General features: G+C 45.0%; 1 protein-coding gene across 1 annotated transcript in view; it reads left to right on the top strand.

Annotated features, from left to right (window-relative positions):
* Nucleotides 1-12,155, top strand: part of LOC126460891 (potassium channel subfamily T member 2) — a 627,462-nt gene that overhangs the window by 350,650 nt on the left and 264,657 nt on the right. Inside the window, exon 10 of the mRNA XM_050095956.1 lies at nucleotides 7,453-7,670. Coding sequence (XP_049951913.1) covers nucleotides 7,453-7,670 — 218 coding nt within the window. The remainder of the gene's footprint in view (nucleotides 1-7,452; nucleotides 7,671-12,155) is intronic.

The following is a 12,155-nucleotide window of genomic DNA, read 5'->3' as shown; positions in this document are numbered from 1 at the left end:
CCATGTCCCATACAAACGTCCTTATCTCATTCATTCTTATTTCAGTTTTAATTTTTTCCAAGCAAAGAGTTTCTTTTTCTTGTTGAAAACTAATTTTGCTTGTTGTATTTTACAAATGACAAACACGCCAAATTGTTGTTGTAGACAGTTGTAACTCCCGCAAACTAGAGAACACAAAATGATTTCTACTGCGGAGTGGCCATTTTAAACATATGACGGTTACGAAGCAAACAGAAGACAACTGACATCTAGCGGCTATTAATATAGACTATGTATTCGTTTCTCCATTAGCCGAACCGAGGCACAGCGATCTATAGTTTGGACAAAATAATACTTTGTAATACGTATATTCTTTTTGAAACACCCTGTACTCTCATCCTAGCCTGTGTAGTGATACAGAAGAGAATACAATTATGCCTTATAACAATAACAGATCTGTGAAGAGATAGAGTTTATAGCTGTCAAATAATTGTGAAACTTCATAGATGACCATCAACTGTTTATTTTTATGCTCAGTGCTACCAGTTTCGATCAGTAGAATCATCAAACTTTGCTTCGGCATGATAATAGTCTACTAATGGAAACCGGTAGCACTGAGCATAAAAATAAACAGCTGATGGTCAACTACCGCGACGTTTCTCAGAAATAACAACAATACTGAATAAATAAATTACATCTGATTTCTATAAAAATAACGATTATCAACATGTATCAAATTATTAAAGAATAAATAGCACCTTCTTACTTAAAATCGAAGAAAATAAGTCACACGTAATTTCTTCAAAAACATAAAAATTCGCAGTATGTCAAAAATCGAAATCCGTTAATTTCTTACAATAACATACGAATATTCACGTCACACATGTCACTTTGTGGTGCCATAGCAGGATGCGGTAGCACACCGGTTGCCGAACGCTTTTGTCTATACAACTATGGATCTAACCGCCCCCTTTCCCATCCCACGTCAGGATTCTCCCATCCCACTCCGCACCATGGACTGGATCAGATACCATTCCCATATTTCTGTTTGCTACCATTCAACCCATCCACTGCAATACTTGGTCTCACCTCCACAGTTACAGCCCAAAAGATCCCTTTCTTTATAACGACAATCTGCGACCTTACGGATCAGCTGACTCTCTACCTTCCAACCACCTTTCCCTAAGGCACGCCTCAACTGTAGCAAATGTATTGTTGATCATTTTTAGATCTTCACCTCTCATCTTTTCATTCTAGTTATTATATTTGTATTACATTTCATATGAAAGTTGTAAAGTCAAAATATTTAAATACCAAAAATTAAAACTATATTTTTAATAATTTTTAAGAATTTTATTTCAGTTTCCTGCATTTAAACTCGATTGCTTGAAAAGTGGGATGTTAGATACCGAAACAACTCACCCATGCCCATATTGGGTGAGGGGGATGAAACACCAATAATGAAACTTCCTGGCAGATCAAAACTACGTGCCGGACCGAGACCTTTGCCCTTCGCGGGCAAGTGCTCTACCATCTGAGCTACCCAAGCACGACTCACGACCCATTCTCACAGCTTTAATTCCGCCAGTACCTCGCCTCCTACCTACCAAACTTCACAGAAGCTCATCTGCAGATCTTGCAGAACTGGCATTCCTGAAAGAAAGGATGTTGCAGAGACATCGCTTAGCCACAGCCTGGGGGAATGTTTCCAGAACGAAATTTTCAATCTGCAGCGGAGTGTGCGCTGATATGAAACTTCCCCGCAGATCAAAACTGATCTGCCAGGTCTGCTAGGAAGTTTCACTCAACTGACAGTTCTTTAGGCTCCTAGATAGCCAAAAGAACGACACCCTGCCTATTACAAAAGACTGTATACATCAGTTTGGCTGTAGATTACTGTTGGTGACATCACGTCTGATCTCTAGAGATGATGTTGTTCAGATAACTGTCACCTTCATGCACGTATTGATCCAGAAGGCTCCGATAAATTTCCAATCAACGATTTTATATGTCTCGTGTAAAAATCCGCGAGACCCATCTCGCACACACTTCGCGATAATCAAGTTAGCGTAACATCTACTCTAAGGCATTACAGTCGACATTTGTATGTGGACACAAATCCTTGATCATATCCCGTCGTTTATAACGCATGAGTTGAGCGAGACGCTGTACTTGGAGGGACGGCTGCTTACAGCGCAACCGTACGAATTGTCCCTCACTGACTTCAACATATACGCTCCTGGAAATGGAAAAAAGAACACATTGACACCGGTGTGTCAGACCCACCATACTTGCTCCGGACACTGCGAGAGGGCTGTACAAGCAATGATCACACGCACGGCACAGCGAACACACCAGGAACCGCGGTGTTGGCCGTCGATTGGCGCTAGCTGCGCAGCATTTGTGCACCGCCGCCGTCAGTGTCAGCCAGTTTGCCGTGGCATACGGAGCTCCATCGCAGTCTTTAACACTGGTAGCATGCCGCGACAGCGTGGACGTGAACCGTATGTGCAGTTGACGGACTTTGAGCGAGGGCGTATAGTGGGCATGCGGGAGGCCGGGTGGACGTACCGCCGAATTGCTCAACACGTGGGGCGTGAGGTCTCCACAGCACATCGATGTTGTCGCCAGTGGTCGGCGGAAGGTGCACGTGCCCGTCGACCTGGGACCGGAACGCAGCGACGCACGGATGCACGCCAAGACCGTAGGATACTACGCAGTGCCGTAGGGGACCGCACCGCCACTTCCCAGCAAATTAGGGACACCGTTGCTCCTGGGGTATCGGCGAGGACCATTCGCAACCGTCTCCATGAAGCTGGGCTACGGTCCCGCACACCGTTAGGCCGTCTTCCGCTCACGCCCCAACATCGTGCAGCCCGCCTCCAGTGGTGTCGCGACACGCGTGAATGGAGGGACGAATGGAGACGTGTCGTCTTCAGCGATGAGAGTCGCTTCTGCCTTGGTGCCAATGATGGTCGTATGCGTGTTTGGCGCCGTGCAGGTGAGCGCCACAATCAGGACTGCATACGATCGAGGCTCACAGGGCCAACACCCGGCATCATGATGTGGGGAGCGATCTCCTACACTGGCCGTACACCACTGGTGATCGTCGAGGGGACACTGAATAGTGCACGGTACATCCAAACCGTCATCGAACCCATCGTTCTACCATTCCTAGACCGGCAAGGGAACTTGCTGTTCCAACAGGACAATGCACGTCCGCATGTATCCCGTGCCACCCAACGTGCTCTAGAAGGTGTAAGTCAACTACCCTGGCCAGCAAGATCTCCGGACCTGTCCCCCATTGAGCATGTTTGGGACTGGATGAAGCGTCGTCTCACGCGGTCTGCACGTCCAGCACGAACGCTGGTCCAACTGAGGCGCCAGGTGGAAATGGCATGGCAAGCCGTTCCACAGGACTACATCCAGCATCTCTACGATCGTCTCCATGGGAGAATAGCAGCCTGCATTGCTGCGAAAGGTGGATATACACTGTACTAGTGCCGACATTGTGCATGCTCTGTTGCCTGTGTCTATGTGCCTGTGGTTCTGTCAGTGTGATCATGTGATGTATCTGACCCCAGGAATGTGTCAATAAAGTTTCCCCTTCCTGGGACAATGAATTCACGGTGTTCTTATTTCAATTTCCAGGAGTGTATAAATTGGAAGACGCATATCTCAACTATTTTAGAGAAAATCAAGTTTGGAGATTTTAGGCCTGCTTGTGTTCATCATATAGTCAGTACTATTCAAGGAGTCCGCAACCGACCGAGTGAGTGCTAATTTTATATGCGTGAGGTCTGTGGATCGAATCTCCCTTCTGGTGCTAATTTTTTGGTGAGCTACCTGCAACAATACTCGGTGATAAGCGTTGACATTGTGTGACGATCAAGAATCGTTTAAGAATGTAATCCAAGTTTGTTTTGCGATAAACTCATTCGTGCAGTGGTACATAGCTATACTCGTCACAAATATTGTTACAGTAACATGAGTATAAATAAAATGAGTACACTTATTTGAATGTTAGTTTCGTTTATTCTTTTTTTATCTCCAGTCTCCCTAACAAATACTTGTTCTCCTTTTTTCAGAATAAGGATTAGGGAAATAATAAATGAATCATTAAATACTGACAATTTGCACTGTCTTAGTAAACTATTGTTAGAATGACATGCGAATTTAAAAAAGTACGGGCGGTGAGATTCAACCCAGAGACATCTGTCTTTTCAAACTAAGCACCTACGCTCTCGGCTGCGCACACCTTCAGTACTAGCGCTCGCACAAACTTCAAAGTGGCGCACGAAACGTTCCAACATTAGTTTTGGTAGAAATATATTTATTTGAGTCGAAATACAGAAATGTAAAATAAAACATGTTAACAATATACCTAAACGTTATGTTCTGCTGATGAAGAGTTCAACAAGACCACCATCACGTCTGTCAATTTCCTCAGTACGATCTCCAATGTTTCGACACATATCTCGTTGCTAGCCTCAATTATCAGCACTCGCAGTTTCAGCATTGTACGAGGATGTTTAGGGAAAATCTTTTCCTTTAGAAATCCCCGAGGAAAAAATCACACGGATTCAAATCAGGATCGTTCGAGTGGCAGTCTTGTACACACACGAAACTATTAGGAAGTCTGTCTGGAATGAGACTGCCTTAAACGTTTCATGCGTGAAGTTTAAGACAACATTAGTTGATTGTGGTATGGCTCCATACTGCATGAACCTCTGGTTTCCTAATTGAAACCGTTTTGTAAGAAGCTGCTAAACAAAACAGCTACGCAGCGTGTTTAGATAACGTGCACTGTTCACTGTGTATTCAAGAGAGAATGACCCTGTTACCACATGACTTGAAACAGAGGCCCATATATTACTTCTTGCAGCATGATGCACATTTTCATGAAGCACTTTGGGACTTTCGGAAGCCCAAAAGCGCACATTTTGTTTATTAGCAACGCCTTCATGGTGAAAATGTGCGCCATCTGAAAAACAAACATTGTTCAACAGTTCACCTTGATTCACAGCCCATTCAGCGAACGTTATTGTTCGATGTTTTTTGTCCATCATTAATTTAGGCGACACTTATTTTGTACAGGTACAAGCGCAGATCAGTTTTTAAAATTCACTGTACAGATCGTCTAGAAAAACCAAGTTAAGCAACTGTTTTCCTAGTTGATTTGCCTGGGCTTCTCAGTAACGTTGCTCTGACAGTTCGACATTCTGTCGAGAACGAACATTGGCAGGCTGTTCGCTCTTCCTCTCAAGCAATTATTCGTTACTATTAGATGTTTCGTAAGGCCTACTTGTTGTTTTAAATGAGGCCGACCATCGAGTTTTCAATTGTGTACGAAACGATGTCTGTGAAAGCACTGCACTTGTCGTTCCATGAAAAAATAACATAGTTTCAACACGCTCTTCAACAGTCAGTCTTCCTTCGTCAGCCGTCTTGGAACGATACACAAACAATGCACTCGGAAATAAACAAAATTAATCTCCATGAAGTACTCCCACTTCTGTCAACGTAGCACACAATAACAACAGATAGCCTAAAAAATTGATGCCAAAACAAATGTTGGATCATTCCGTGCGCCATCCTGTACATACGCACGCCTAAAATTTTCCAACTCGGTTTTTTGGTAAACGGCTGAGAGTTGTACCTTCTCGTTCGAATATATTGAAGTCCTAGTCGTGCCCTATAGTCCCAGTCAATACGAATCAAATCGGTGATGGGACATTCATGCGGTTCCGTTGTAAGAGTAGTCGACCGCGTCGTGGCTTTTACTGCTCATCACTACTAAACCGCAGTACCTATCGTCTCAGACCAGTCACTCCTACCTTTAGCAAGCGTCTATGTATCCCCATTGGTGCAAGTGTTCAGCACCTCAATGTCAGTCGCCATTTTGGGACTCTCCCCTGCTGTTGTTCTCATTCTCAGGGTAACGAAACCAAAGTGATATTAGCGAGAACATATAAAAGTTAGTACCACATCAACACACTCTGGCTCAGGCACTCAAAAGCAGACCCACAAAAAAGTAGCAGGCATTAGTATGGGAATGAATCTAGCACTGTCTCAGTCGCCACTGGACTGAATTACTGATCACCTACAGCCTGCCCACTTCACTGTATACTGTATTGTATTGCTCAACCCATCAAAGAACTGCTGACGGGCACTTAACCCTTTCGTGGTAAAAATTATTAAGCAGTTTTTTTAATGAATGGAGAGCAGATAGTAGTTAACAGATAGGTATATTTATCATACAGGATATCAAATGTGGTCCGACTGTGAAAGTGAGGTCACACAACAAGGTGGGAAGTATTCTTCCCACTGCCCTTCCTTAGAGTTAAATGACAAAAACAACTTTTTCAATATATGTCATATTTATTTGATAAATTTACTTCTCTTGTTACAGTGATTGTTCACAATTACTTGCCATGAAATTTTCTGAAACATGGGTCTATGCAAAGTGGTATTTGACAATATGTACAAACACAGCGAGTGCTCTTTTCCGCAGTTTAGGTACTACAATAGCGGCACGTCCAGTGGGTTTCTCCTAAAATGGGTTGATGCTCCCCTACAGCCACATGACGAAAATCTTCAGGTACTTTACCGCTTTTTGCCAGAAAGACAGGTTTTTGTCCACGCCTTTTTTGGGATGAGAAGCCAGTGATCAATTGTCTGGCTAGATGGATCCTGTATGTGAGCTGATCATACTGCCCACTTTCTCTTTTACTTATTTTCCACAGGATAAAAGTGTTCACGGGAGCAACATCCACCAGGAAATAAAATATTCTGTGCCACCATTTTACAGAACGTCTGCCAATAGCATACCTTCCTCGTAATTTATCAAACTTATCGACACCACCCATTATTTTGCTGTATTCTGCCACAAGAAATCTCTGTACTAGTACCATCCTTGATTTTCCTTTTCACTGTGGCTGTTTCTCATGGGTCATGAATTGAGGACAGGAAAGTGAGTGGATGGTTATCCATCCATTTTACTGCAGAAATTGCTCCTTTTGTTTCAAACTGGAATTCTCCTCGTTCCAATTTTACGTGCTCCTTCATAGATATGGGTAAATCAAAAGTATTTGCCTTATACTATAGCTTTGAGGAAAAAATTACAAAATGTCACGCAAACAGCACTGAAAGGCTACTCTGCAGAGCAACACTCAGCTATACAATGCCTCTGCGCGAAGGTACAGTATAAACGGCAGGAACTTCCGATTGGAAGTAGTACCCTAACTGTTCAATAGGTGGTAACACCGTACAGAGGTGGGAACTGTGAATACCACGGGACTAGGAGCGAGTTCATTGTAGTGGAAAGCATGTTTCCCACGGCTCACGAAAGGGATAAGCATCCAGTTAGTGCTCCTCTTGTAATCTGGAAGCCCCTGTCAGTGTCTCGGCAGGAATCGCTCTCCTTTCATCCCACTAGGGCAGACAAATGAGCGGCTTTCTGCGTGTCGACAGGACGAGCACACGATCCTGCGCTCATGGGCCGTCAAGGACTTCGCGCCGAGCGTGCCGCAGTACGTGCAGATCTTCCGGCCGGAGAACAAGCTGCACGTCAAGTTCGCCGAGCACGTGGTCTGTGAGGACGAGTTCAAGTACGCGCTGCTCGCCAACAACTGCACCTGCCCGGGCGCCTCCACGCTCGTCACTCTGCTGCTGCACACCTCCAGAGGACAGTGAGTAATCTCTCTCTTCCCTCTCTCTTTCTCTTTCTCACATGATAACAGTTTTGCGTACACGATCCAGTCACATTAATGTGACCACCGTCTATGTTCGATATCATCGTGCGATAACCAGTCACAAACGGCGGGTGGCAGCACTAGCGCTGGAGGGTACATAAAGCTTGTCGGTGGTGAGGGGGATGAGGGGGGATGCGGAAAACAATGCTCCTGCTATCCTAAAGGGCAACCGAAGATATTTGTCTGACATCCAAAAGAACATGATCATTGGCTTTCGGGCCAACGGTGGACGTATTTCCTAAACAGCTAAGACTGTAAACTGTTTGCGAGCCACCGTGGTTAAAAATGGCCTTATCAAAAACTGGAGCCGAGACAACTTGGGTGCACCACGGGCCATAGACGATAGGGATCAACGACGGTTGCGGGTGTGTGTTCAAGCGAATACACTAGCAACTGTTGCGGAACTGATCGCACATATTAACGAAAAGGCTAGGAACAGTGCCACCTCAACGAACATTCAGCTAACGCAGCTTCGTATTGGCTTCTGCAGCAGGTGCCTAATTCGTGTACCCATGCTAACTGCTGTTCATCAGCAACTGAGGCTGGAATTTGCATGCCGGTAAAGCAACTGGACTTCCACTGAGTGGCGAAAGGTGCCAAATGAATCTCGTTTTATGCTCCAACGTACAGATGGCCGTTGATGTGTACATCGTGAAACATCTGAAAGCAAACACCCTGGAAGTAGGAGGGAGCATTATGGTCTGGAGAATGATTTCTTGGCATTTCCTGGTGACCATTTGTGGGAGGCAAAATGGATCAACTCAAGTCTGCATCTCTTCTTGTAGACCATGTCCCCCACTACATGCAGTTTGTCTTTCCTCAGCATGGTGACATCTACCAGCAGGACAACACAGCGTTTCACACAGCTAGTAGTGTACTTGTGTGGTTCGAAGGCCACCAGGATGACTTTACTGTGCTCCTCTGGTCACCAAAATCCTCGGATTTTGAACCAGTCGAGAATCTGAGGGACCACCCCGTCGGGCTGTTTGCGCCATGGATCCTCAACCGAGAAATATTGCGTAGTTGGCCACGGCAGTGAAGTCAGCGTGGCTCCACACCCCCGTCGGTACCTGCCAGAATCGATCTACATCTACATACATACTCCGCGATCCACCATGCGTGGCGGAGGGTACCTCGTACCACAACTAGCATCTCCTCTCCCTGTTCCACTCCCAAACAGAACGAGGGAAAAATGACTGCCTATGTGCCTATGTACTAGCCCTAATCTCTCTTATCTTATCTTTGTGGTCTTTCCGCGAAATACAAGTTGGCGGCAGTAAAATTGTACTGCAGTCAGCCTCAAATTCTGATTCTCTAAATTTCCTCAGTAGCGATTCACGAAAAGAACGCCTCCTTTCCTCTAGAGACTCACACCAGAGTTCCTGAAGCATCTCCGTAACACTCGCGTGATGATCAAACCTACTAGTAACAAATCTAGCAGCTCGCCTCTGAATTTCTTCTATGTCCTCCCTCAATCCGACCTGATAAGGATCCCAAACGCTCGAGCAGTACTCAAGAATAGGTCGTATTCGTGTTTTATAAGCGGTCTCCTTTACAGATGAACCAAATCTTCCCAATGAACCGAAGACGACTATCCGCCTTCCCCACAACTGCCATTACATGCTTGTCCCACTTCATATCGCTCTGCAATGTTACGCCCAAATATTTAATCGACGTGACTGTGTCAAGCGCTACACTACTAATGGAGTATTCAAACATTACGGGATTCTTTTTCCTATTCATCTGCATTAATTTACATTTATCTATATTTAGAGTTAGCTGCCATTCTTTACACCAATCACAAACCCTGTCCAAGTTATCTTGCAACCTCCTACAGTCACTCAACGACGACACCTTCCCGTACACAACAGCATCATCAGCAAACAGCCGCAAATTGCTATCCACCCTATCCAAAAGATCATTTATGTAAATAGAAAACATCAGCGGACCTACCACACTTCCCTGGGGCACTCCAGATGATACCCTCACCTCCGATGAACACTCACCATCGAGGACCTGCCAGAACATCTCGACTCTCTTCCTGCACGTCTCGTGCTGTAAAAGATGGTTATTGAGGCTATTGACAGGTGGTCACGCTGCGCGGAGTGGCCGCGCGGTTAGAGGCGCCATGTCACTAATCGTGCGGCCACTCACGCCGGAGGTTCGAGTCCTCCCATGGGCATGGGTGTGAGTGTTGGCCTTAGCGTTAATTTAGTTTAAGTAGTGTGTAAGTCTAGGGACCGATGACCTCAGCAGTTCGGTCCCTTAGGAATTCACACACATCTGAACAGGTGGTCACGGTAATGCAGTAGTGCAGTAGTAGGATGGCCTACTCCACACTCAGGTAGAGCTCCAGACTCAAAGTGTTCGACAAGGAAAAGTGGCTGACGTGAAATATAATACAAGACATTATTTATTTTTAGTTTACATGACTTTTTTTTTTTCAAAATAAGCTCCTTGTGAATCAGTAGACAGCTGCGTTTCTTAAAACTGTTCGAAAAAATTCTGATACTCAACCTTTGAAACTACCTACAGTACCATGGTCATAGTCCTACGGATATCTTTGAAATTGTGTCGAAATGCTTCCCTTTCACTGCCATTTTCAGTTTCTGAAATAATCAGAAGTTGCAGGGAGACAAACTAGCCGAATAAGAAGTGTGTTCGAGGGCCATGACAAACTTTTGGATCAAGAAATCGAGTACGATCTTGCTTCCGTACGCGGGTGCATTCTCGTGCAACGAACATCATGATCCCTTGATGCTGGTATTCAGGTCTAACCCGAACAATCCTCCCCCAAACACAGTTTAAAACACCCAATTACCGTAGCAACCTGCATTCACCGTTTGACGTTATGGAGCGAATTATTTGTGGATGATTTCTTTTAAACCCATGAAAACAGTGAGCATTGTATTGACACGGCTCACGGCTTCTCTGCATGCGCTTTTTTTTTCTTTTTTTTAGGTCTCAGAGATTCTGGACCTTTCTATCCCGAGCTTCGGCTCGTAGTGAGAACGCAATGTCTCATCGCTTTTTACGATACAATACGTGAACTCTGGTTCCCTAGCGGGCGATCTTTTCGTATCTGTGCATTGATCCGTTCTGCAATCTTTTTGAAAGCCAGTGAGTGACTGGAGCACAAAGCGACAGCAGATCACCTTTTGCCCCTAATTTTCAGTTACGGTCAGTGGCTTTTCGCCGAACTGTCCTAACGGATTCGTTCGTCGTATGTCCCATATTGATTTCAACGTTTATCTCACGCAGTGTGCTTGTCTGTTAGCATTGACAAGTCTACGCAAATGCCTCTGCTCCCGGTCGTTAAGTGAAGGCCGTCGGCTACTGCGTTTTCCGTGATGAGAGCTGATGGCCGAAACTTGGTATTCCCGTCACACTCCTGACACTGCGGATCCCGGGAATATTGACTTCCCTAACGATTTCCGAAATGGAAAGTCCCATGCGTCTATCTCCAACTTCCATTCCGCATTCAAAGTCTGTTAATTCCCGTCGTGCAACTATATGAATCACTTGAGTACAAATAACAGCTCCGCCAGTGCACTTCCCCCCCCCCCCCCCCAACCCCCTTTCACACCTTGTGTAGGCGATACCAACGCCATCTCCATGCGTGCAATCTGCATTCCATGACTTTAGCATCTCCGTGTAGTATTGATTGGGCCCTGACAGAACTACGGTACTGGAGAAACAGACTTGTTGGTTCGCTGGTCCCAGTGTGTTATTTGCTGCTGGATGTTATTCGTGTTGCCCAACCTTCGTGTTCTTCAAGCCAAGTGTTAATGCTTATTTTAATACTTCATTTGCAACTTAACCGCATATGCGAGGAATTTTCAATAAGATGTCATGACGAGTGGCGGGCATAGGTCCTTTGTGATGTTTAAATATAATATTTAATGATCTTTCTCGTCAAGTTTAACAATGTATCAATACAGAGCGTCTTGGCTATCTGTTGATACGATCTGTGTCTGTTCTTGTGAATGGGAGGAAAACCTTCGTCTTTAGCCAGTTCTTCCCGCTGGATGCTCCAAATCTTTTAGGAAGCAGGATGCAGTGCCCTCTCTATCAGAGTAGCCGTTTCACCTGAAAGTAATTCTTAATGGTCGAGTTCTTACTCTATGCTCAAGGATTGCTTGCGCCCAGTCCACCACACCTTTTTTCTGCTAGTGATGGTGACCCGAATTTTTGTGAAGTTTGAGTGGGCTTTCTATAGACTTTATGCTCTGAAGCTCCTTTTTTTTATTGTCTTGGTTCCAGTACTTCTGATATGATGAGACACTTCTTGTCAATGTGAGAAATAACAACTGCGTCTTTATAGCCTCTGATGATGTCACCAGAATTATAAGAGGATACGTTAGGCATGTACACATGTATTGAACTGGGGACCTAGAAACGACGGAGGGGCTTCGTCCCCGC

The sequence above is a fragment of the Schistocerca serialis genome, chromosome 1 (genome assembly GCF_023864345.2).
Source record: "Schistocerca serialis cubense isolate TAMUIC-IGC-003099 chromosome 1, iqSchSeri2.2, whole genome shotgun sequence".
NCBI classification, from domain to species: Eukaryota; Metazoa; Arthropoda; class Insecta; order Orthoptera; family Acrididae; genus Schistocerca; species Schistocerca serialis.
Note: the sequence above shows the minus strand (reverse complement) of the source record. Positions and strands in the feature narration are given on the sequence as shown.